Here is a 27,637-nt window from a genome sequence, read left to right on the forward strand (position 1 = left end):
CGCACGCTCCCTTCCGCTGCCTGCATTTGATTTCTGCATGCTCTCGGCGACGAGACTCGAGGTGCTCAGCGCCCTCCCGGATGCTCTTCCTCCACTTAAGGCCGTCTTTGGCCAAGGATTCCCAGGTGTCGGTGGGGATGTTGCATTTTATCAAGGAGGCTTTGAGGGTGTCCTTGAAACGTTTCCTCTGCCCACCTGGGGCTTGCTTGCCGTGTAGGAATTCCGAGGCGTACGAAAGCATGGGCCTACACTAAACATCCGTAAGACGAAGGTCCTCCAACAACCTGACCCCGTCACAAAGCACTGCCCCCGGTCATCAAAATTTAGCGACGATAAAGGAACAGCAATATACTTCCAATCAGCATTGGAACTTAAGCATGAAACTAAATCTTGAGAAAACCCTGCCAGCGTGAAATGGGGAATTACTACTGAGAACAATGCAAAATATCCTTTGTATGTGAAGGTATTTAAATAACCTTCAGAAGTTGGTTCAATGTGTCCCTGATTCAATGGTTTACTTACTTTGATTAGTATCTTTGACATATTGCATTGGTTTAATTAATTTTCATATTGTCAATCACTGCACTGAATACAATTTTCACATTTTTGACTGATAAACATTGTAATCTCAGAGGTTCTCCATTGTAACTCTGATTTTTTTTTTTAAATGTCAACTTCAGATTCTGAGCCTGTCAGATCAGTTAAGCACCAAAGTTGAAGAATTTAGTTAGTACTCTTATAAGCCATCAGAGATACAAGTTTCTTTTCTTGGCTTGATTCAAATGCAAATCTGGGCTTCAGGAGATAAAATTACAGTGTCTGAGTTGCAGCTATGCCAAGAAAGTAACAGAAACTAAATGAAAGAGTGCAATAAGTAAGACAGAGGTATGTTCTCCAGAATTCTGTGATTTCTTTTGAATGTGGGAATTTTTTTACTGGATTTGTGCTCCCCATGAATGTCGCTTTATTCTAAAAACTTCTGCCTTAATTCCCACCAACTGCAATATTTTTTTATTCATGCTTCATACTGTGAATGAAAACACGATATAAAACATACTATACAGCAATTTGATGGAAACTAATAAGATATGGTATACTATGGCAGTCGAATTAGTGAAGTTTGTTAAGAAATGTAGCTAAAATCAGGTTGTACACAAGGGTCATGAGGGGAGAGCTTGATCAATTCGACTGGTGAGGTAGTACGCAAGAAAACCTGAATTGAGGACAAATGCAGTATCTTAAGGACATATTATTGTATATGCAAATTAAGTACATACCAGGGATGCGTGAGTGCAGACTAAGCAAATATGATCCTAAATTGAGTAACAAGACAATATAAAGTAACATAAGTAAAGCAAAATAAATGCTAGCAAGCCTGCAGAATGAAAGTGAAGATGATTAATGGGAAGAGTACAGAAATGTCCAAAAGATTAAAGAAACAAATGGTTAGAGGGACAAAAAGGTAATAAAAATGAGCATAGCTATAGAAGCCAAACACGACAGTAAGGACTTCTTCCAGTATTACAATAGCAAAAGGATTGTCAAAGAAGAATTGAGATCCTTTAAGATCAGAAGATGACTATGGAAGAGGGAGACCATTTGGCTTATATTAGTTTCTTTGTACAGAAGCACCCTGCAGTTAGTCTGAACTTATTGGTTTTCAGTATGTATTTATCCTGCGTAGTCAGCCCCTGGCGGTGAAATTCCATGAGGGTTCTACTCGTCCACCGTAATTTTCTTGGAAGATCTGCGGAAACCCCGGAAAAACAGTGCAAGTATCCTTCATGGTGTTTTTCCGTGGTTTCTACAACTGTTGCGGTGAACAAGATGGATGTATTGGAGAATCCCCGATTTCCAAGTTTTAAAGTTGTCCTCTGTTGCTGTATTGTTGAATAAACTCTGCCAGTATATTTGCTTTAATTGTTCCCTCATTTAATTTCAATTATGTAACTGTCGCCTGGTCTTATGGTATTTCTGACTCCCAGATCATATTAAACTTTATAATTCTGTGGTTAAAGATGTAATCTGGGTGGAAGCTGAAGATGAACTAAAATATTTCACAGATAAAATGATCATTTTGTGAAAGTATACACCAGAGAGGACACTAGTTAGCATGTCACCAATCGAGATTCCACTAAACTTAATGACCCCATGTTGCTGGGGCTGGAGAAAGTGCAACTAGCAATTAGGAGCTGAAGAATTAAAAGAAAATCTTTGGGCTATTTTGACCTCTGGAGGGCTCCACTCTGCCTTGGGACTGCGAATCAATTGAGGCTGGGGTGCTCCGGCAGGCACTAGGGGCCCACCATACGTATGTAAATGACCCTGTCCCCAAAATTTTGGATGGGTTCTCCAGCCTATGACAAGCAAGGTGCACCAATGATGCAGGGTTCCATGTCACTCGTCTGGAGGTCCTTGGATGGCCTGAAAGAATTCCAAACCAATAATTCCCAAGGACAGATGGCATGTATATGCCAGGGTGATCTGACTAGGGACAAAATCTGCAAAAAGCTGGTAGTCATCATCAGGGAGTTATTGAAGACCGGGTGACATCCAACTGGATTGGAAACAAGCCAGCTTGGTACCTAGTTCAAAAAAAAAAGTTAACAAAATGAACACCGGTATCTTCAGACATAATTAATTTTCCATTAAAAAAAAATGGAATTAGTTCTTAAGAAAAAACTTCAGGATTATCAATATAAAAATAACTGGTACATGGTACTCAATATATTTCATGAAGAGGGGATCCTGTCTGGCCAACCTCCTCAGCTGTTTATTTGAGGATGTGACATCCCAAATGAATATTGGAAAGTACCATAATGTAATGTACCTGGACTCCAGAAAGCCTTTGGTAAAGTTTCACACAAAAAGCTGCTTCACAAGCTTAAGGCAGCAAGTATCCTAAATTCAAGTCGGAGGTAGATGAGAAATTGGTGTCTGAAAAAAAAAGAAAGCAGTAGGTACTAGTTAAGGCAGCGACATCAGGCTGAAGAAATACCTCAGGGATTGATTCTGAGGCTAATTCTGTTTCTATCATACAGAAAGGCCCTGAAACAGAAACACAATGCAAGTTGATCAAAGTGGCATATATACTGAAATGGGAGGGAGGCAGCTGAGAATGATAAAACAGCCAAAGAAGTAAAGAAGGACTAGGATAACATTTGCAAGTGGACAGAACCATGGCAGATGAATTTCAGTACAAATGTGCAAGTTGTTTCATATTTAAATAAAGTGGGTGGATAAATAACTTTCCAACATGCGGACATGGAAGGTGCTATATGAATGCAAGTTTTTTAAAGTAAGTCCAATATAAAAAGCCTTTCAGTTAGCAAAGTTAAACTTGCAAATACTGATATCTTAATTTGCAATTATTTACAGAGAAAATAGGTGCAGGAGTAGGCCATTCGGTCCCTCAAGGCTGCACTACCATTCAATAAGATCATAGCTGAGCATTTACCTCAGTACCCCTTTCCTGCTTTCTCTCCATACCCCTTGATCCCTTTAGCTGTGAGGACCATATCTAACTCCCTCTTGAATATATATTGAAGATTATTCAGTTTTCTAAAGTGCTGTCCCTGCTGCGAAGTGCGATTAAAATAAAGTGATGAGACAGTGGTTCCTTTTATCTAAAGAAAAGAGACATAAAGATGTGGCAGAATTGGCCATGGCTGCAGGTGTAATGATATACAGGATCACTGCAGGTGTGCAGGGGATTGCAACCACCTGCTGAGTCACTGGGAGGTAGGTCACATTTGCGGAGTTACTTAAGCCACTTTTAATAACCTTTGATTACTCACCAGGAAAGGAGATGGGACTGACAGGCCAGATTTGTGCATTATATTGTATCGCAGCAGATCTGTTAATGAAAAGCTGCAGTTTCTCACGTTGCGACAGGATTTCCTGAAGCTTTAGACATAATACACAATTCTGGTCTTGTTTTAGAGCACTAACGAGAATGTTCGTATTGGAAATAAAATTTGTGTTCATTTAGTTCACTACAGATTAAATTAGCCATGAAACTTTCTTAAAAATAAGCTGTTCTTCTGTCATTTATCTATAAATTAGCAGAAATAAATGAGAATTAACATTGAAATTTGTCTTTCAACAGTATGGCAAATTACATTTCTTCATGATATAAAGTCTATTATTGCGTTTGTAGTTAATTTCTCATTCAACAGTTCAAAATATTTGCTTTTGTCAGTGGTTTTAAAAAATAAGTTGGCTTATGGCCTAAGAATCACTAAATTTTATTTGCAAAAACGGAACTGCAAGTTTGCTAATTGATTGGACGATATAGCAATTAACCTTTTATTTGGTTATAGTTGTACCCTTCATTTTTTAATTTTAAGAGAGGGTCAACCATTATTAGTAAGACAATTGGTAGAAGTCATTGGGCTAAAAACACCACGACCTATTCTATACTATTGTGCCGTTTGTATGCTCAATGATGAAAGCTCATTGAACTCCATTACATTCATTAGTATTCACTGAAAGAGATCTTTGTTTCTGAGTCTCGCATGTAATGTGGTCACGATAAGTGGTCTGTAAACCTAACCTTATTGAACTGCTTCATTGATTCTGGAATGTTCCATATTACTAAATTACCTACCCAAGCAAAGAATGCAACACCTGATTTCTCTAAATTTAATAAAAAAAAGTAAACTCATCAAATGATGTAAGTATAATTATAATACACAAAGTAGCTGATTCTATACTTTATACCATTGTTTCAAACCAAATGTCTGCCAGAGTCAACATTGGCTTTTGCTGTGGCAGGGGAAATGGTGCATTTTGAATTGGCTTAATTCAATCTACAATTCATAATCATATAGAACTGCTCAAGTTCTGTGGATAAAAATCTGGTATAATTATCAATTCAGAGCTATGTTTATACAAGTTTACAATCTTATAGAATATTTTACATTAAGATCCTCTTTCGGGGGCCGAAATTGCTCTTCTCCGGGTTTGGGGTGGGTAATTTGAATTAACTGAAGATTTAGCGCCCGTAAAGATGGGCTGGAGAATGGAATGATATTCAGAACGTTGTTTTTTGTGAAGCCGACCGACGCTCTCGGGTGCTGTTGGAGGCAGGAGCTGGGCGGAGCAGAGGCGGGAGCGGGGCAGAAGGCGGGCGGTGTCATGCAGTGCCACGCTGAGCACATCAGTGCGTGCCGATGATGTCAGTGCGATGCGGACGTGCCGTGTCGTGCTGATGCGTCACAATGCCCTTCCCCTTCACTTAAAGAGGAGGGACGCTGTGAGACTAAGTGAAACCTCGGTGGCGCTCACTGGGCTACCAGGGAGGGGTTCAGCCGGGCCAGCAGCCTGCCACCCAAGTACGGGTGCCGGGCTGCCTGCTGGTGGCTCAGCCGAACCAGCAGCTGCCATTATCGAACAAAAATGGCGGCCGCGGTGGTATGCGCTCCGCTTTGAGGGCAGCCCCACGAAGCTGTCGGGGGCACCAACCAGCGGCGACCACGCTCCCGCGGGCCACAAAAGGGGTCGGCACCGGGCGGTAAGGGGTCGACGCACCAGGAGGGACGGGAAACCCGTTTCAGCCGCCCCCAGTCCACGGGCATTGCGGATGGGTTGCACACTCTGCCTGCCCCTGGGCGGAAAGGCCTTACCACCCCGTTACTGCCTCTGAGAGGTGGTGATGGGCCTTAAAAAAGGGGCAATTTCGGCCCCTGGGTCTTTCCATTCTGTGCATTATTCCTTAACTCAGAGAGTGGGCAATGGGCAGATGGCTGCTCCTGGACACTTGTCAATTCTACTCTTGTGCTAGTTGCTAGGAGATGTGACAGAGAAGTCTGAAGCAAATCTTCCTCTGAGATTCCTTCCCTCCCAACAGTGAAGTAGTTTCCACTCTGCATCTTCCTTTATTGTACAGCCAAATTTGGGAGCATCAAGTATCTTCCTATTCTGTAGCACAGCATACCAGTGAGAAAATGCTGCAGTACAATTTTTCTTTTTAAAAATTATGTTTTATATACTACTATTACGAAAATGTTCACAGTATTACTTATGGACGAAGTCATGGAAGGTGAGCTTTCAATAAAAGAGATCAAGGCTGGCAAAAACCGATCATGGTTCAATTAGAGAGCATAAATAGCATGTGGAACCAGGCCAAATATGTCTGGGATTTCACCTATCACCACAGCAGCTAACTGATTGAAATGAACAATGTGAATTTAGTGCAATATTGGAATGAGATAATTCATTTTCAGAAACCAGAAAGCATACATCAATGCTTCACCTTATTTTATTACCCTGGGAATGCATAAGTGGATTCTTAAAAACAAAGACGTTTTAAAAGTTGGTTAAAGTTATTACTAGCAATGAAAATATAGTGAATTTGTTGCAGAATTAATACCGCATATTGGCCTGGATTTTGTGGTGGGTAATGACGGCGAACTCTCAGCGTTTGCCGTCACTATCCTCTGCAACTGATCGTAACTTCAGGATTTAGCGCATGCGCATCTAAACGCGGAAATACTGAAGTTGCGGTCAGTTATTCACTGCTCCGACACAGGCTGCACTGTGGAACTGATGAAAACTGGTGCTTTACCATGCTAATATTGCTGCTAAATACCCCATTAAATGCTAAGCCTTGTTGGAATATGTGTAAATGGGGTTTTAACAATATATTGACTGCTAAACAACAGTTCTGGCCCTGAAAAACTAATTTTTAAATTTGTAGAATGTCAAATTTCTCTAGTATGATAAAAATTACAACTGAAATGTTTTTTTGGTTTGTTCATGACATTTCAGCTTCTACCTTAACTCTAGTGTATGTCCCAATCTTTATTTCATTCTGTGTAACATTTTTTTAAAAGTACAGATAGAAAAAGTGCTTTTCATTTCCTGGTTTGCATTCTGTGAGAATTCTTTAAAGTGATTGGCTGTTTAGACAGCTTGTTGATATCACTGCAGCTCCTTGCTGGGATTTCCATTATATAGCGCTACAATCAATTGCATATCAAGGAAGGTAAACTGCTCACCACAGAGTTTATGACATTTCTGTGGGCAGCTTTCTCCGAGGTCAGTGGCAAGCGCCTTAACAGGCTACTGTTTCGCTATCACCAGCTTTTTGTCCGGTGATGACATTTAAAATTACTCACACGTGTGTTTTATGGTGAAATAATTCTGCCATTATAAAACCACATAGGATTCATTTCATTAAGCGTCTTCTGCCTGCAAATTTAAACACATTTAAAATCAGTGAATGGAAAATTATGGGCAGTGCATCTACAATTTTCGTATATGAATGGGCTGCATTTGAGACTAACTGCTGACACAGGGCCTTGCAAAATGTTCTATCCCCTCCTTGAACTTACCTTGAGCAATGCCATCGGTGATCTGCTTAAACAAAAGTATATGTTTAAAGTTATTACATAATATTTTTGTGGAGGTGTGAGGGTCCTTGCAAATGATGCTCATATGGCGTCATGTTGCAAGTTGTAAATGCACATCTGTCAGATAATCTGCACATTTGTTTAACATAAATTCATTAGTCAGAATAATAAAAGGCATTAATTATTCAGAACTGATGGCAAATTGATTTTTGCTTATGTTGAAGTCATCAGTCTGAACCAGTCTGTCTAATAGATTTTCCTAATGTACATTTGTTTAGGCTCTCACAATGGTGATTTGATATATTAAGTATTTAAACATCATGAGGGCCCATTATTTAGACTGTAGGGAAGTACATGTTCTCAACGTGGAAATGCTATTCATTCATATAGTTAACATAGTCACTAGATCTGCATCTTTTCAAGGTTTAACCATAACATTTAAATCTGTTTGAGAGTGAGCAGGTTTGCTTTTTTCATATATTCATATAAATGAACCATTTATTGGTTCAAAGTCTGTGCTTATTCAGTCTGCTTTCCGTAAAGAGAAACATTCACATGGCAACACATAATGTATTCCAGTAGCTGGCACTCTGGCACTCTGAATCATAGGGGATTAAGGTCTGCTTATTGAATTGACTGGTGATGTTAAGCCATTGAAAATATCTAATTTTAGTCCCCTCCCCCCCTCCCCAAATTATGACAAAGTAATTAAGACTCACTCCCCTTATTGTTATTTCTGCCCCACTTTAAAGTCCCCAGCACCATGCATTTTTCCCTGATCAAAGGGGTAGACATTCATAGAAATATAGAAACATAGAAAATAGGTGCAGGAGTAGGCCATTCGGCCCTTCAAGCCTGCACCGCCATTCAATAAGATCATGGCTGATCATTCCTTCAGTACCCCTTTCCTGCTTTCTCTCCATACCTCTTGATTCCCTTAACCGTAAGGGCCATATCTAACTCCCTCTTGAATATATCCAGTGAACTGGCATCAACAACTCTGTGGCAGGGAATTCCACAGGTTAACAACTCTCTGAGTGAAGAAGTTTCTCTTAGGTCTTTGCCAGGATTGCTTTACAACCTATTAATTAGGGGTTGTGCAAAATGTGTCAGATTCACTATCTCCTTGATTTCTCATCTCTCCCAACTGTAGAAAGGTACCTAGTCTCAGCTCTTCCCCATCTGATAACCTGGGTGAGAATCAGATTCTCATTCCTCCCATTTTGTAGTACAATTAATTAGTAGATTAGCACACTGCGCTGCTCATTATGTCTTTAAGATTTCATGGTCTGCTACAGTTAATTACACATTAAAGATTGTTTGGCATGAGCGCAGGATATGTACAAACATGCTACAGTGTTATCATTTTGGAACGCGTATTACGAGCAGTAGCACAGAGCAGACCAATTCCTTTTCCTACCTCAAAGCAGTCTTGGATAGATTGTATCACTCAGAAACAGATACCTGCACATATTCAAAGCCTTAATCTTGGGAAAATCAGAGGCATTTTTAATTAGAACGGGATTGCTGTAATGTAACCCCATGAAATGTCAAATCCAAAGGATAAACAGGTCAAAGTTAAAAACAGAAAACAAAGAGCAACTTGTTTGAGTAATTTTATGCTTTCTGTTTCCCAGAGCTAGAACTCATTGTGGAGGTTTGTATTTAGTGTCTTTTGTTTTGTTAAAGTTTTTGTATTTCTTTCACTAGATCTGCACCTTTTCAAGGTTTAGCCGTAACATTTAAATCTGTTTGAGAGTGAGCAAGTTTGCTTTTTTTTAAAATAAGAAACCCAGCAAAATTGAGGCAATCTGTGGCTGAAAATAGTCCTAATCCGACACAATGTGTATTCGGTGCGATCAATAACTGAGTATGATTTTTAGGTATACTTCATCCCGTGCCCCTCATATCAAAGTAAAGTACATTTTCTGGCTGTTTTATGTTAGCTTGACAAACTCAACAAAAGTTTTAATATAAATATCATGGTATTGTACGTAAAGTAGTCCTTTTAAATGTAAACTTCTTACTTGTGGTATGATAGTGTATAATAGGATGAGGTTCAGCTTGGGTGGTTAGGATTCTGCAGGGGAATATTAAGTAAGCAGGAGGTGTCAGGTTAATGCAATTTAAGAAGCATCGAAGGCTTTGCATAAGAATTATAGCTAGTTTGGAGACAACATATCTAGGTTTTAGCTGTTATTATTCTGGTAAGGTGCGTCATCTTCTTCATAAATAACAACCATATTCCAGTGAATGTGGTGTAACATTTCCACCTACCGGTGTTGTAGCATATGACACAAAATGATCACATGATAATCTCAGAATTGATAGGTTTAGAGCAAGTCATCTGACATTGTCCACCGAGGTATATAATAAGTTCTTTGAGAAATACTTTGGTATTCCGTGCTGAGAACTAGCCAGTATCGGTTAGTAGTTCACGGACCCGATGGATATCCTACTACTAAGTATAGATGTATAACTTGATTGTATTTTCTGCCAGTATTAATTAAAACCAACAAACTGATTTATCTCTGGCATCTGAACCTATATAATTTGGATTAATCTACTTTGTTGATCTAACACTTGTCTGTCTGTGTCTGAAATTTCAAGATGTTTACATTATAGTCCATTAGGTACAATAGTAGCATTTTAGTTAAAGTAGAAAGAAAGGGCAGGAGATTAGGTGGGCAAAATTCCTCATTTAACTATTTTTAGCAAAAAAAGTAGATGTGAGTAAAAATAGGGATAAAGAGGTAGAAAACGGCAATATACTATTTGTCTATTAAAACAAGGTTCAGGCAATCTCAGCTTAGTCAACCTTGTAAAGTTCCTGCTCACTAACACCTGCCCAAGCTGGGTAAATTGTCCCACAGAATAATCAAGAAAGAACCTGACATAGTAGTGCTTTCAATCATATTTATCAAAATCTCAGACACATCCTTCACTATCCCTCGGTATGTCTTATCTTATTGACAGGATAAACTTGTGATGGTGAACAGTTGGGTAGGAATTGCCTTGGGAGGTCTCAACATTGATTCCAGACACTATGAAATCTTCTAACTTCAGGTGAAACAAAACAAAGGAAACTTCCTGCTGATCTCCATCCTCCCTGTGGACCAATCAATGCACTTCCATGTTGAACTCCACTTAGAGGAAATACTGTATGAAATAAAAGCACCAAATGTGTTCTGGTTGGTAGACTGCTACATAAATATTCCAGTGAATGTGGTGCAACATTTCCACCTACCGGTGTAGTAGCAGTGCCCACCATCAAGACTGGATTGGTAATATCATCACAGATGGAGCTAGATGAGTTTTGAAATATAGAGGTGCCAGCATGGATCTGGATGGAATCATAGAATCATAGAAATTTACAGCACGGAACGAGGCCATTTCGGCCCTCCATGATACATAGAAACATAGAAAATAGGTGCAGGAGTAGGCCATGCGGCCCTTCTAGCCTGCACCGCCATTCAATGAGTTCATGGCTGAACATGCAACTTCAGTATCCCCTTTCTGCTTTCTCGCCATATCCCTTGATCCCCCTAGTAGTAAGGACTTCATCTAACTCCCTTTTGAATATATTTAGTGAATTGGCCTCAACAACTTTCTGTGGTAGAGAATTCCACAGGTTCACCACTCTCTGGGTGAAGAAGTTTCTCCTCATCTCGGTCCTACATGGCTTACCCCTTATCCTTAGACTGTGACCCCTAGTTCTGGACTTCCCCAACATTGGAAACATTCTTCCTGCATCTAACCTGTCTAAACCCGTCAGAATTTTAAACGTTTCTATGAGGTCCCCTCTCATTCTTCTGAACTCCAGTGAATACAAGCCCAGTTGTTCCAGTCTTTCTTGATAGGTCAGTCCCACCATCCCGGGAATCAGTCTGGTGAATCTTCGCTGCACTCCCTCAATAGCAAGAATGTCCTTCCTCAAGTTAGGAGACCAAAACTGTACACAATACTCCAGGTGTGGCCTCACCAAGGCCCTGTACAACTGTAGCAACACCTCTCTGCCCCTGTACTCAAATCCCCTCGCTATGAAGGCCAACATGCCATTTGCTTTCTTAACCGCCTGCTGTACCTGCATGCCAACCTTCAATGACTGATGTACCATGACACCCAGGTCTCGTTGCACTTCCCCTTTTCCTAATCTGTCACCATTCAGATAATAGTCTGTCTCTCTGTTTTTACCACGAAAGTGGATAACCTCACATATATCCACATTATACTTCATCTGCCATACATTTGCCCACTCACCTAACCTATCCAAGTCACTCTGCAGCCTCCTAGCATCCTCCTCACAGCTCACACTGCCACCCAACTTAGTGTCATCCGCAAATTTGGAGATACTACATTTAATCCACTCATCTAAATCATTAATGTACAATGTAAGCAGCTGGGGCCCCAGCACAGAACCTTGCGGTACCCCACTAGTCACTGCCTGCCATTCTGAAAAGTACCCATTTACTCCTACTCTTTGCTTCCTGTCTGCCAACCAGTTCTCAATCCACGTCAGCACACTACCCCCAATCCCATGTGCTTTAACTTTGCACATTAATCTCTTGTGTGGGACCTTGTCGAAAGCCTTCTGAAAGTCCAAATATACCACATCAACTGGTTCGCCCTTGTCCACTCTACTGGAAACATCCTCAAAAAATTCCAGAAGATTTGTCAAGCATGATTTCCCTTTCACAAATCCATGCTGACTTGGATCTATCATGTCACCTCTTTCCAAATGTGCTGCTATGACATCCTTAATAATTGATTCCATCATTTTACCCACTACTGAGGTCAGGCTGACCGGTCTATAATTCCCTGTTTTCTCTCTCCCTCCTTTTTTTAAAAAGTGGGGTTACATTGGCTACTCTCCACTCGATAGGAACTGATCCAGAGTCAATGGAATGTTGGAAAATGACTGTCAATGCATCCGCTATTTCCAAGGCCACCTCCTGAAGTACTCTGGGATGCAGCCCATCAGGCCCTGGGGATTTATCGGCCTTCAATCTCATCAATTTCCCCAACACAATTTCCCGACTAATAAAGATTTCCCTCAGTTCCTCCTTCTTACTAGACCCTCTGACCACTTTTATATCCGAAAGGTTGTTTGTGTCCTCATTAGTGAATACCGAACCAAAGTACTTGTTCAATTGGTCTGCCACTTCTTTGTTCCCCGTTATGACTTCCCCTGATTCTGACTGCAGGGGACCTACATTTGTCTTTACTAACCTTTTTCTCTTTACATATCTATAGAAACTTTTGCAATCCGCCTTAATGTTCCCTGCAAGCTTCTTCTCGTACTCCATTTTCCCTGCCCTAATCAAACCCTTTGTCCTCCTCTGCTGAGTTCTAAATTTCTCCCAGTCCCCGGGTTCGCTGCTATTTCTGGCCAATTTGTATGCCACTTCCTTGGCTTTAATACTATCCCTGATTTCCCTTGATAGCCACGGTTGAGCCACCTTCCCTTTTTTATTTTTACGCCAGACAGGAATGTACAATTGTTGTAGTTCATCCATGCGGTCTCTAAATGTCTGCCATTGCCCATCCACAGTCAACCCCTTAAGTATCATTCGCCAATCTATCCTTGCCAATTCACGCCTCATACCTTCAAAGTTACCCTTCTTTAAGTTCTGGACCATGGTCTCTGAATTAACTGTTTCATTCTCCATCCTAATGCAGAATTCCACCATATTATGGTCACTCTTTCCCAAGGGGCCTCGCACAATGAGATTGCTAATTAATCCTCTCTCATTACACAACACCCAGTCTAAGATGGCCTCCCCCCCTAGTTGGTTCCTCGACATATTGGTCTAGAAAACCATCCCTTATGCACTCCAGGAAATCCTCCTCCACCGTATTGCTTCCAGTTTGGCTAGCCCAATCTATGTGCATATTAAAGTCACCCATTATAACTGCTGCACCTTTATTGCATGCACCCCTAATTTCCTGTTTGATGCCCTCCCCAACATCACCACTACTGTTTGTAGGTCTGTACACAACTCCCACTAACGTTTTTTGCCCTTTGGTGTTCTACAGCTCTACCCATATAGATTCCATATCATCCAAGCTAATGTCTTTCCTAACTATTGCATTAATATCCTCTATAACCAGCAATGCTACCCCATCTCCTTTTCCTTTTATTCTATCCTTCCTGAATGTTGAATACCCCTGGATGTTGAGTTCCCAGCCCTGATCATCCTGGAGCCACGTCTCCGTAATCCCAATCACATCATATTTGTTAACATCTATTTGCACAGTTAATTCATCCACTTTATTGCGGATACTCCTTGCATTAAGACACAAAGCCTTCAGGCTTGTTTTTTTAACACCCTTTGTCCTTTTAGAATTTTGCTGTACAGTGGCCCTTTTTGTTCTTTGCCTTGGGTTTCTCTGCCCTCCACTTTTCCTCATCTCCTTTCTGTCTTTTGCTTTTGCCTCCTTTTTGTTTCCCTCTGTCTCCCTGCATTGGTTCCCATCCCTCTGCCATATTAGTTTAACTCCTCCCCAACAGCACTAGCAAACACTCCCCCTAGGACATTGGTTCCTGTCCTGCCCAGGTGCAGACCGTCCGGTTTGTACTGGTCCCACCTCCCCCAGAACCGGTTCCAATGCCCCAGGAATTTGAATCCCTCCCTGCTGCACCACTGCTCAAGCCACGTATTCATCTGCGCTATCCTGTGATTCCTACTCTGACTAGCACATGGCACTGGTAGCAATCCCGAGATTACTACTTTTGAGGTCCTACTTTTTAATTTAGCTCCTAGCTCCTTAAATTCGTTTCGTAGGACCTCATCCCTTTTTTTACCTATGTCGTTGGTACCAATGTGCAACACGACAACTGGCTGTTCTCCCTCCCTTTTTAGAATGTCCTGCACCCGCTCCGAGACATCCTTGACCCTTGCACCAGGGAGGCAACATACCATCCTGGAGTCTCGGTTGCGGCCACAGAAACGCCTATCTATTCCCCTCACAATTGAATCCCCTATCACTATCGCTCTCCCACTCTTTTTCATGCCCTCCTGTGCAACAGAGCCAGCCACGGTGCCATGAACTTGGCTGCTGCTGCCCTCTCCTGATGAGTCATCCCCCCAAAAGCACTTAAAGCAGTATATCTGTTTTGCAGGGGGATGACCACAGGAGACCACTACCTTCCTTGCTCTACTCTTCCTGCTGGTCTTCCATTTCCTATCTGGTTGTGGACCCTTCTCCTGCGATAAGACCAACTCGCTACACATGCTACTCACATCATTCTCAGCATCGTGGATGCTCCAGAGTGAATCCACCCTCAGCTCCAATTCCGCACCGCGGTCCGTCAGGAGCTGGAGGCGGATACACTTCCTGCACACGTAGTCGTCAGGGACACTGGAAGTGTCCCTGAGTTCCCACATGGTACAGGAGGAGCATAACACCCGACCGAGCTCTCCTGCCATGACTTAACCCTTAGATACACTTAAATTGGCAACAACATCCGGAAGGTTGTTTGTGTCCTCCTTAGTGAATACCGAACCAAAGTGCTTGTTAAATTGGTCTGCCATTTCTTTGATCCCCGTTATGACTTCCCCTGATTCTGAATGCAAGGGACCTATGTTTGTCTTTACTAACCTTTTTCTCTTTACATATCTATAGAGTGTTCGTGCCAGCCGACCAAGAGCTATCCAGCCTAATCCCACTTTCCAGCTCTTGGTCCATAGCCCAGGTGGTGCGAGAAGTAGCATAAGAGAAACCTACTTCACCTCACCCTCACCAAACCAAATTAACCGTCACAGACACATCTGCGCATAATAACATTGGTAGGAATCTTTGTCAAGACAAACTCTTGCCTCCAGTGTGAGTACACCCTCCACCATGTTATGGCACTATAGCTGTACTAGTGAGAAAAAAATGGACAGCTCTAGCAGCCAAAACTGAGTGTTCATGAGGCACTGTGGGCCATCAGCAGCAGGATTATAAACTGCTACAATCTGTAACCTCATGCCTGGTACATGCCGCGCTTCTCAATCACCTGCAGTGAGCAGTATCAGTCATAACTTAGAATGAGGCACCAACTTCGTGAAGTTGCAACACCGGCCTAAACATCAAAAGTAAAATGATTCATACAGAGATACATGGTTCCACAACCACAGCTCTGTAACCCTAACACATTCCAGTTAAGAATGGTGGGGAATGATCAAGAAACTAATGGAAGGAGAAATTTCCTTAAAAATCCCCATTCTCAACCATGGCAAAGCCTAGAATGTGCAAGAGACAAGGTTGAAATATTTGCAAACATGTTCAGTCAAAATTGTTGAATAGATGATCTTACTCCTCCTAAGGTCCCCACCATTATAGATGCCAGTGTCTACCCCATTTGGTTCACTTCGCACGATATGAAGAAATGACTGAGTTCACTGCACATGAGAGAGGCTATGGCCTTAACAACAGTCCACCTGTAGTGCTGAAGATCTGTGTACCAGAAATGGCCACCCTCCAGCCAAGCAGTTCCTGTGCAGCTGTGAGACAGGCATCTATCCAACAACGTAGAAAATTGCCGAGGTTTCTCCGATCCACAAGAGCAGAAAAAATCTAACCCATCCAATGACCTTGCCATTAGCCTCCTTCCGATCTTCTGCAAAGGATTGTATTCCCTGGAATTTAGAAGGTTAAGGGATGATTTGATTGAAGTTTTCAAGATATTAAGGAGAACTGATAGGGTAGATAGAGAGAAACTGTTTCCATTGGTTGGGTAGTATAGGGCTAGGGGACATAACCTAAAAGTTAGAGTCAGGCCTTTCAGGAGCAAAGTTAGGAAACACGTCTACACGCAAAGGGTGGTAGAAGTTTGGAGCGCTCTTCCACAAATGGCAGTTTATGCCAGGTCAACTGTTAACTTTAAATGAGATTGATAGGTTTTTGTTAACCAAAGGTATTAAGCGATATGGGGCAAAGGCAGGTATATGCAACTTGGTCACAGATCAGCCATGATCTCATTGAATGACAGAACAAGCTTGAGGGGCTAATTGGCTGTTCCTATGTTCCTATGTACAGTGATTTTAAAAAGCCATCGATAATGCCTCAAATGGCACCTACTCACCAATAATCTCCTCACTTAAGCTCAGTTTGTGTTCTCCCAGAATCACTTGGTTCCAGACCACACACAGCCTTGATGTAGACATGGAGTTGAATGGCAAAGAAGAGGTGAGAGTAACAGAGTAACTGCCCTTGACATTAAAGAGATATTTTGCTGAGTATAGCACCAAGGAGGCCTAGCAAAACTGAGGTCAATGGGGATCAAGGGGAAAACTCTCCAGTGGCTGGTATAATACCTGGTACACAGGAAGATGGTCGTGGTTATTGGAGGCCAATCATCACTGCCCCTAGACATCACTGCAGGAGTTACTTAGGGCAATGCTTACTGCAGGAGTTGCTTTAGCCCAACCATCTTCAGCTACTTCATCAAGGACCTTTCCTCAGTCATAAGATCAGGAGGGAGGCTTTTCTCTGACAAATTCAGTTTTCAGTTCTGAGACTGTCTCTGATAACAAAATAGCCTACAGCAGCACTTGGACAATGCCCAGGGTTGGGCTGCCAAGTAGCAAGTAACAATGGGCTCAAGTTTCGGCCTGAGTTGCTCCTATTTTTTGGGGGCAACTAGTTTAGAATGACGCATCTTAGAAATTGCAATTCTCGGCAGTTAGTTTGCTCCAGTTCTAGTGAGTTAGAACAGTTTCATTTCAGAACAGATTTTTTTTTCAAAAGGGGGCGTGTCCAGCCACTTAAGCCTGTTTTGCAAGTTTAGGCAGCGAAAACTTACTCCAAACTAACTTAGAATGGAGTAAGTGTAGATTTTTGTACGCTCAGAAAAACCTTGCCTACACTTAGAAATTAGGCATAGGGAACGAGAGATGAGGGGCGGGGGGAGGGAAGTTTACAAACATGAAACACGTCACTTTTATAAATAAAGAGCCATCATCAATAATAAATGATAAATAAATCGATAAATCAACCAATAAATCAATCAAAAAAAATTAAAAACTAAATTTTTAAAAAAAAATTAAAAAATCAATAAATAAAAAAATTAAGTTTCTACTCACCAACTGCAGCACTGGGAGCCCTCCAACAGTGTGCTGGGACAGCCCCCCCCCCCCCCAGTGTCTATCTCTCGCTCTCTATCAGTGTCTCGCTCTGTCAGTGTCTCGCTCTCTGTCAGTGTCTCTCTCTCTGTCTGTCAGTGTCTCTGTGTTTCTGACAGCAAGGGGTAGGGGGAGGGAGGGAGGAGGAAGAGGAAGAGGAGGAGGAGGGGGGAGGGAGGGAGGGAAGAGGAGGGAGGGGAGAGGAGGGAGGGGAGGGGAGAGGAGAGGAAAGGAGGGAGGGGAGGGAGGAGAGGAGAGGGGGGAGGAGGGAGGGGGGGGGAGGCTGAACAGGCCCGGCCAACGAGAGGAAGCCGGGCCGAAGACTTCGGGCGGAGCCCACCCCCAGCAAGATGCCAGGCGGGCAGGCCCCGCCGAGGACGTGGAGGGAGGGGGAACGGCTGAACGGGGGTGGTGGGGGGGGGAGCAGACCTGAACGGAGGAGGGTTGGAGCAGGAGCAGACCTGAACGGTGGGGGAGGGAGCTGGAGCAAGAGCTGAAGATGAAGAGCAGGAAGGCCCGAGTCCGATCTTCACCGCCACAGTGAGCCCATTTGGCCAGGGCTAGGGGCGGCGTGGTTCGGGCCCCTCCCACGCAGCCTCGGCGGCCTGGAGCTACTGCACATGCGCGCACACTCTAGCACGCATGTGTAGAGGTCCCGGAACTGTTTTCAGCGCCGGGACCTGGCTCTGCCCCCCCCAAAGCTTGTGCTGCACTGCGCCGCGGGCCTGCAACGTTCCAGCAGCAGGGAGAGTACCGAGGTAAGTTTTAGGCGTGGTTTTTCGTCTACAAAGTCAGCGGTGCGCCGTTCTAAGCTGGGGGGGGGGTCGGTGAGGGGTGCAAACTTGGCCAATGAAACCACAAATGTCAGGCAACAGAGTGCCTGGCAGACATTACTGGTATTGCCACATTTTGATTTCCATATTTACGAAAGGATATACTTGCTTTGGAGGCAATTCAGAGAAGGTTCACTAGGTTGATTCCGGGGATGAGGGAGTTGACTTATGAGGAAAGGTTGAGTAGGTTGAGCCTCTACTCATTGGAATTCAGAAGAATGAGAGGTGATCTTATCGAAACGTATAAGATTATGAGGGGGCTTGACAAGGTGGATGCAGAGAAGATGTTTCCACTGATGGGGAGACTAGAACTAGAGGACATAATCTTAGAATAAGGGGCTGCCCATTTAAAACAGAGATGAGGAGAAATTTCTTCTCTCAGAGAGTTGTAAATCTGTGGAATTCGCTGCCTCAGCGAGCTATAGAAGCTGGTACATTGAATACATTTAAGAAAGAAATAGACAGTTTCTTAACCGATAAGAGGATAAGGGGTTATTGGGAAGCGGGCAGGGAAGTGGAGCTGAGCCCATGGTCAGATCAGCCATGATCTTATTGAATGGCGGAGCAGGCTCGAGGGGCCGTATGGCCTACTCCTGTTCCTATTTCTTATGTTCTTATGTTCTTATTTTCAGTAGTCGATTGACACTGCAGTTAACTGCAGTCCGATATCATCAATCGTGAGTGAGATAGCATTGCTTCCCTCCCAGATAGCTAAACAATGGTGGGTTATGGTGTGGTGAACTTCCACATTGTACCTTCCAATTATGTGCTAACATAAATGGCTGAACTTTCCGGTCAGAACCCGCTGCCATTTTGCTCCTATGCGCCTTTCCCACAGGCATGTCTGTCATCATGGAGCCGACCCGACCTGCAGCGGTGGGGAACCCAATTGAAATAATTATGAGGTACATTACAGGCACTTAAGAGCCTTCCCCCCCACCCCTCCCACTTTTTAAAATTCCCTGCATGGCTACGTGATTCACTCAGCTCAGTAACCGCGTCTGTCAACCTGAGGCGGGCGTTCAGTGGCCATTACTCCAGCTGATTACTTGACGGAAAACAAAACAAAACAAAATAAAAACATTTTGATTACATCAGCTAACAGATTGATGGAGATTCTGTTCTATTTGAAAAGCTACTGGTAAATGTTAATTCAGAAATTGCTGAATGGATGTGAGTGTTACTCTGGATGGTGAGGGAAATACATTTTTCACTGGCCATTCTTGGCTGCTGCCTTCCAACTCAACAGTAATTGCAGTGAATTGCTCTGCACATAAAAAATGACATATAACACTTAAATACATTTTTGTGTTGTTTCTGGTCAGGTTTTTCTCACAGTATACTGTGATTATCCAGTTACACATTAAATCAAATCATCAACCGTAACAATTTCATTCTCATCACTCATTCCACTGATACAATTTGCTTTCAGTCCCTGAATATGACTAATGTAATTTTTCAATCTGAGCATTTAGGGTGAATTTCTGCAGAGCTTCTCTCACTTGTCCATTGTTAACTTCAATGGAAGAGCTGCAGAAATCCCAGAAACACATTGTAAGCACCACTTACACTGTTTGTCAGGGATTCCGCAGCTCTTCTGCTGAACTTGCATCAAATTGTAAACCTACCCTTTACAATTACATTTAAAATCTGCTTAATACGTATACACACATATTTTATTTGTACCAGTTACTGATACAAAAGTCTCGGATCCTGGCTTAAAACGCGTCATGAATGACGTCATCAGACCGCTCCATCTCATTGGGCCGGGTAACGCGCTTAATAGGCTGCATTAAGGTAAGTTCATTTTCTACAGCGGGATGGTGCCAGCAGCGGGGTCGTGACCCGCCATGGACCCCGCCCGCACCAGACCTGCCCAGGTAAGGAAAGTTCCGCCCAAAGTGTTTTTTCAAAAGAAGATGTTACATTTCTATCGATATACATCCTATTTAAACTGGGCATTTTGACTTCATATTGATTAGTCAATCATTAAATACATCCCTCCTGGAGAAAATCTCTCATTAACAAAAACAGCTGGTGTTTGACGAAAAAGAGATATTTCTGGAATTTGATTCAGAAGAAGACAATGCATAGGTGAATGATGGAGCGACATTACATAACAGTTCATTTGAGACTATAGGAATTATAAATTCCGTTTTAAGTTCAAACAAAATGTCTATTTGCGACTATAATTGATTTGTCCATCTGTTTTCCAGAGCACTGCCAGTTTGAATGTTTCTATAACCATTCAAAATGTGGATTGTTACGATAGTGGAATCATTTGTATGAAGTCCCTCATGATTTCTATTGGAGGCACCCATCTTTCCTTTAATGACAATTCTGGGAAGCCAGTGAGTACCTATTTTGATTAAACACAAATGAATTCAGATTTTTTTTTTTCTTGGAAGAGTCCAGTAAGTGTTCAAACTCTGCTTCTAAGATATTAATCCCACTCCCAGAAATGTGAATGTCTGTGTTTGGCTCATTAGTGGGAATCAGTTCATGCAGATTTATAAAATACAAACAACCTACACACCAGAAAGGTTAGCTCCGATGGCTCAGTGGGTAAATATTGCAGCCCATATTGTGATTCTGAACATTGCTGACCAGAACACCTCACTTCAATTCTTTGTGTGTGTTGTTTAGGCAGCTCTCAGCAAGGGTTGAAATGAGGTCACCACAGTCACCAGGAAACAAGTCAGCACTGATTGCTGTTCAGCAACTCTTGTTGAAACGACATCTGTCTGGATATTCAGTGAGGATAGGGCCAGGAATTGCTATGTTGATCTGCCCTCACAGTCCAGGAAAATCAACCCCTGTATGTGTGAATAGCATGTCTTTTTTTCCACCTTGAGGAGAATTAAAAATTCTCAGGACAACATGACAGAATTTACACAAGAATTTTCATGTTGAATTAGTCCAAAGTTTATTTGAATATAACATAAGAACATAAGAATTAGGAACAGGAGTAGGCCATCTAGCCCCTCGAGCCTGCTCCGCCATTCAACAAGATCATGGCTGATCTGGCCGTGGACTCAGCTCCACTTACCCGCCCGCTCCCCATAACCCTTAATTCCCTTATTGGTTAAAAATCTATCTATCTGTGATTTGAATACATTCAATGAGCTAGCCTCAACTGCTTCCTTGGGCAGAGATGATCATTATCAACAATTATGATTGAGTGGTCAATTTGACTGATTCTAATTAGATCACTGTGCAATTAAAAATGTCAGAAATTGTTGGTGTTTTAAAGCCCTGGTGACTCACTCAGAACATTGAACATTGAACCATAACTATGCTCTTTATGACCTTCTGCATAAAAATTATGTCCACTGCTGGTCTAACTATCATTATACATTTAACATCCATATGAAAATGATTCTTTTTAATAAAGATTTAGGTGGATTTATAATTTTAAAACATTAATTCATTTGCAGTGAATGGAATAAAATCTTTATAATAATGTCAGTGATGTGTGAATGTGGCTTCCTTGCTAAGCCCTGTAAAAATAATAGCAGGCATAATAAATTCATGAATCATGTACACTTTCTCATTCATTATTCCTTAAAATGAATGGTGGCTGCATTATAAAGTGACAATGTTTACATTCTATCCAAATGTGCTAGCCATTTAGATAATTTTCGATTGTACATCTTTTCCAACACTTCACCTATTCAAAAAAAACATATTAACCACTTTCTGTACACATCTTAGATTGGTTGATAAATATAACTTGCAAAAATAACTTCTTTTCTCCACTGCCAACTGACAGCAGCTCAAAGTTTAACTGCGGGGCCCAGAGGAGCATTCCTGCTCCTTTGCGCTCCACAAAGATAAATGCACACCTTACTGAGCCACACATTATCGCGAACAGAGTTACATTTAAGGATAGGTACTGAAATAACCACTTTTTAGAATTGTAGTGTGTGTTTAATATGTTGTTTTAAAGTTGCATAAGAATGAGTTTGCCTGGGCCCAAGTTTGCGCCCTCTGTAAAAACGGCGCACCTCCATTCGGTGCGCTGACTTTCTGGAATAAAAAGGGTGCCGAAAACTTACCTTGTGATTCTGCGAGCTCCTCAGGATGTCTTCGTGCTCGGCGTGGCGCAGCACAAGGTGTCGGGGGCGGGGCCAGGTCCCGGCGCTGAAAACAGTGCCGGGCCCTCTGCACATGCGCGCTAGAGTATGCACGCATGTGCAGTAGCTCCACGCCCCGAGGCTGTGTGGGAGGGGCCCGAAGCACACCGGCCATAGCCCTGGCCGAATGGCCTCCCCAGGCATTGAAGATCGGGACTTGGGCTTCCCTCCCATTCAGCTCTCCCCCCCTCCCTCCCTCCCTCCCGTTCAGCTCCCCCCTCCCTCCCGTTCAGCTCCCCCCTCCCTCCCGTTCAGCTCCCCCCTCCCTCCCGTTCAGCCTCCCCCACCCCTGTTCAGTTCCCCCCCGCCTCCCTTTCAACCCTTCCCCCTCCTTCCCCTCCCTCCCCCTCCTCTCCTCCTTCTTCCATCCTCCTCTCCCCATTCCCTCCCCCCTCCTCTCACCCTCCCCCCTTCTCTCCCCCTCCCCCCCTTCTCTCCCCCTTCCCTCTCCTTCACTCCATCCCTCCACCTCCCCCTCCTCTCCTCTCCTCTCCCCTCCCCTTCCTACCCCCCTCCTCTCCCCCCCTCCTCTCCCCTCCTCCTCTCCCCCCCTCCTCTCTCCCCCTCGACCCCACCTTCCTCTCTCTGCCATCCCTCGCTCAGAAACACAGAGAGACACTGACAGAGACAGAGAGAGAGAGAGACACTAGGGGGGGGGGGCATCCCAGTATGCTGTTGGAGGGCTCCCAGTGCTGCAGTAGATGAGTAGAAACTTATTTTTTTATTTATTGATTGATTTTTTAAATAATTTTATTTTTAATTTTTTAATTTTTTTGATTGATTTATTGATTTATTTATCATTTATTATTGATGATGGCTCTTTATTTTTAAAAGTGAAGTGTTTAATGTTTGTAAACCCCCCTCCCCCCCACCCCCCCCTCCCCATCTCTCATTCCCTGTGCCTGATTTATAAGTGTAGGCAAGGTTTTTCTGAGTGCACAAAAATCTATACTTACTCCATTCTAAGTTAGTTTGGAGTAAGTTTTCGCTGCCTAAACTTGCAAAACAGGCCCCTTTTGAAAAAAAAAATCTGTTCCGAAATGAAACTATTCTAACTCACTAGAACTGGAGCAAACTAAATGCCGAGAATTGCAATTTCTAAGATGCTCCATTCTAAACTAGTTGCTCAAAAAAAATAGGAGCAACTCGGGCTGCAACTTGAGCTCCCTGTAACTAGAGTGGCTGTATTGTTACAGTCAGTCCGTTTTTCCATCTTGTGCATTTAATTTCTCTTTTTTTTTGTACTTGACCTTTTGATTCTGATTCGAAAGGCAATCTCTGATCTTGTGGAGATTTCATTTGCTGTTGACAGTCGGAGACATTGCAACCTTATCTACTTAAAAAGCAGTAGGGTCCTTTATGCTGAATACACCCTTAGTGTCTTTAAAAAAAAATTGGCCACATATCCAGTTGGCTGCTCCTCTTCACTCCCAGTTTCATTTAGTTATTATTACTTTTCCATTTTGTTATCTAATGTATACTACCAGTTCTCCTGCTCTAAGTTCCACCCCTGAATGATGGGCATTTCACTGCTCCAGTTACACAAGTTCTACCTCAATTTAAAAGTTACTCCACCCCCTCTCCCCCTGACCTACCCCATCCCCCTATCCTCCTTTAGTGCCTCCTACAGCTCCTCAAGCCTCTTCTTCTCCCAGCTCTACTCTCAACCTCACTCTCGTCCTGTTTTTGCTCTACCACAATCCCATTACATCTAAAAAAAAAACCCTCTCCCATTTCTCTACACTTAGCAATGCATCACTTTACTAGCAAAATATTACATTCCGCATCACATTATGAAAAGCTTCTGTCCTTAGAAAACAGTATTTCATTTGACTTATTGTGAGCAATGCCATGGGAGACCTGCAAGTTGAATCTAAAATGAATAAGTGATATAAAATACTGCCTAATTTCTGTACTGGATGAATAGTGCAACATAAAGGTCCAAGTATATTTTTTCTGTTTTATTTGCCAAGGCTATCTGAAGATGCTTATACGGCTATGCAAAATTAGTGCAGTAATTAAAATATTGCAGTTGTTTTGGCACGTGTTAGTTGCTGCAATTATTTTTCAGAAGTGAATTAGTTTTTCACAAATAAGGTTCACAATCGACTAAACTGAATTAACAGTTTTATTCAATAAACGCTTTAATTACATAGGTTAAGAATGTTGACATTGAGTCAAAATGTTTTCAGAAAAGCTTGAAAACTGACAGAAAACTAAAGTTACTACTTGTGATTACTGTTCCTACTAGAGTTTATCTGGGGTAAGAAGGGAAGTGCATGATTTTCAGCTATGGAAGGCTGGTTACTACTCAGTGGTACACTATCCAGTGCAAGAGATTACAGTCTTTTGGGATAAGAAAACAACTGTACACATTCAGGTCGGACCTCAGTGGCAAGTAAGTAGATTCTTTGCATTCAACCTCACCCAACGGAAATGAATACCTATGAAAACAGCGGGAATGAGTAATATATCAAACTGAAAATATCTAACCTTGGACATTTCTGATTATCAAAATAGGGCATGGGACTCTTGAAGCATTCTGCAGAAGCATACTGCTATCTGCAAGAATAAGTGTTGAAAACATGCAAACATGAATATTATATTGTTGGAATTACTCTGTGTTAACAGATCATTGTGTTGCTGTGATACAGTGTATCTTTACTTGAGAATCAAAGCTCAGAGTAAATAGCTCAGTGCATCCATTGTGTCCATTAAGGTTTTGTGCATCATTATTAACAAAGTGGTCACTAACTTTGCTTCTAAAATTGATTCTGGAAGTAAGGAGATGTGACTCATTAAAACAGTGTTAACATTGTATTGCTTGTGAAGCAGACCATCGTGTTGCTGCGATACTGTGTTTCTTTACTTGAGAAATCAAAGTTGAGAGTAAATGCCTCAGTGTGAGGTAAATGTGTGTTTCTGATGTTGTTTGTGGTCTCTGGCACACAACTCGTAACATGTGATTTAGCTTAATGCCATTCTTTGTAATACTATTAACACAAAGCCAAACAGCCAAATGGATCGCAGATTTAATAATAAACAGTTGCAGTTAATCAGTAATCTAGCCATCTTTCTGCTTAGGAGAATGTTGCTTAATTAAGATGTTGTATGCAAAATGTTGTATTCCAATGAGTGCAGCAACACAGACAGACGAGACTGTCCTTGAAGCACTAATAGAGAGTTTATTGCAATACAAAGACATCATGTGTGGCACAGACAGTCACATTTCCACTCATTCACTCACTGAGGGGGATTTTTTTTTGAAAGAGTACAGTTTTGAAGCTGAGAGGATTACAACATAAATTAGAAAAAAATAAATGCATCCAAGAAAAATGTTATACACATGTGTATAAAATGTTGGCATTCGCTGATTCCTATGAAAATCTTTGATACAGCTTACTTAGAATGCTTTCTTGAGTACTCTAATCTTGCATTTAACACATAGTTAATAAGCTGTTGCTTTTCCCTGGTAGCCTAGCTGTGAAAATAGTTAAGATGTCAATTTAAATAAAATAGTTCCCCCCCCCCCCCGCCACCTCCACGCCCCCAGTATTTTCAGAAAGTGGTGCATCTCATTTTAGTGGTGCATCGATGCTGGTTTTCACAGGGGTGGGGCAGGAATGGATGGATGCTTCAGAACAGACTGTTGGTGCACACGAGTTACACCAATTGTTTATCTATCCAATTGGAAAAATATATAAAACTGATTCAAAAAAATGAGGCAGCACATTCAATAAATAAGGAAAATGGCCTCACCTTTTCCTCACAAATCTCTTGTGAGGCTTACTGGTAAAAGGGCTTTGGGGAACTAATAAAGTTTGACATGGATATGTTGTATTGTAATCATGATGTTATTTCAACCATTGGCAGGGTAAAATGACAGGTTTGTGTGGAAATTTTGACAAAAATACAGCAAATGACATGACTACATCGAACAACATGGAAGTAAGCAATCCCCAATCTTTTGGAGACAGCTGGGCCCTTGGACAGGTAAGAATGACAAGGACAGAAAATAGTATGGAATAAGAAATTTAAATTTGCCACATTGGAGGCGATTTTAACCCTACTTGCTCCACAGAAACCAGGCAAGTGGTTAAGATCGCTCTGGCTCTTAGCTGTCCAAACGCCATCATGATTGCCAACATCTCCAATTTTAACCTGCTCTCCATCTTTACATGTGCATGTTGCGGCCCAATGACATCATTGAGACCCGACTGTAATTTCAACTCAGGGCTGAGTGGGGAATCCACCTGGAGTTAAATGAGTCCTTCTAGAATTTATTGTATCGTAGTCTATCCCAATTGACTTAACCTTCTGAGTGATGTGAATAACAACAGGCAAAACCTTCAAACCATCATCATAGACAGTCCCTCGAAATGAGGATGACTTGCTTCCACGCCAAAAAAAGGACAAGTTCAAAGGTATTACAATGAAGGACCTGAACTACATCCTGAAGGGTGGAAGATGCCTGTGCGTGCATTTTTTTAACGTGTGGTGGCCGTTGCACACCAGCCACCACACGGGCTCGACAGAGCGAGGTCTTGACCTAGTGGATCACCCAAGACAACTGGAGACCAGCTCTGCTGCACGGACCTAGTGCGCACACATATCGCAGTGTGGGCTGGCCCGTGCTGCCCCAGGGCCCCTGGCCCCGAACTCGCACCTCCCCTGGGCTCAATCACGTCCCTCCACAGTCTCTCGCCGCTCCTTCGCCCCGACCTCGCTGCTCCTGCTGTATCTGCCCACGCTCCAATCACCGACCTGGGTCTTGATGACGTCACTCTTCACAGCCGTCACCCTTCTACACCAGCTCACGCTGTACCTTGAAGTGGCCTCCATGCTGCCCATGGCCGCTGCTCACCGCTCCTTTTATGGCCCCGACCTGCCGCTGATGTTCCCTCGCAATCCTTCAAACAGGTGAAATGTGATTCATCTCTTGGATCACCAAAGATAATTGATTTAGAACTCAGTCTAACATTATAATCTATTATTCAATCCTGCCCACTTTTAGTTCACAAATAGCATTTCTCATGCCTCAGCAACACTAAACATGGTGTTAAACAAAGTATTTGACCATCGAAGTCTCTATTTATAAACTTTAAGATCTTGATCTGTCTGCTCTGAATTTCAAATGTGAGCCCCTTGTTACTTTAGATTTCCAAGCCCATGAATCATTCTCTGCTACAAACCCTCTCCATACA

General features: G+C 42.5%; 1 protein-coding gene across 1 annotated transcript in view; it reads left to right on the top strand.

Annotated features, from left to right (window-relative positions):
- Window positions 1-27,637, top strand: part of otogl (otogelin-like) — a 238,726-nt gene that overhangs the window by 70,670 nt on the left and 140,419 nt on the right. Inside the window, exons 23-25 of the mRNA XM_070901511.1 lie at window positions 20,514-20,648; window positions 24,685-24,831; window positions 26,307-26,426. Coding sequence (XP_070757612.1) covers window positions 20,514-20,648; window positions 24,685-24,831; window positions 26,307-26,426 — 402 coding nt within the window. The remainder of the gene's footprint in view (window positions 1-20,513; window positions 20,649-24,684; window positions 24,832-26,306; window positions 26,427-27,637) is intronic.

Source organism: Pristiophorus japonicus, chromosome 15 (assembly GCF_044704955.1).
Source record: "Pristiophorus japonicus isolate sPriJap1 chromosome 15, sPriJap1.hap1, whole genome shotgun sequence".
Classification (NCBI taxonomy): Eukaryota; Metazoa; Chordata; class Chondrichthyes; family Pristiophoridae; genus Pristiophorus; species Pristiophorus japonicus.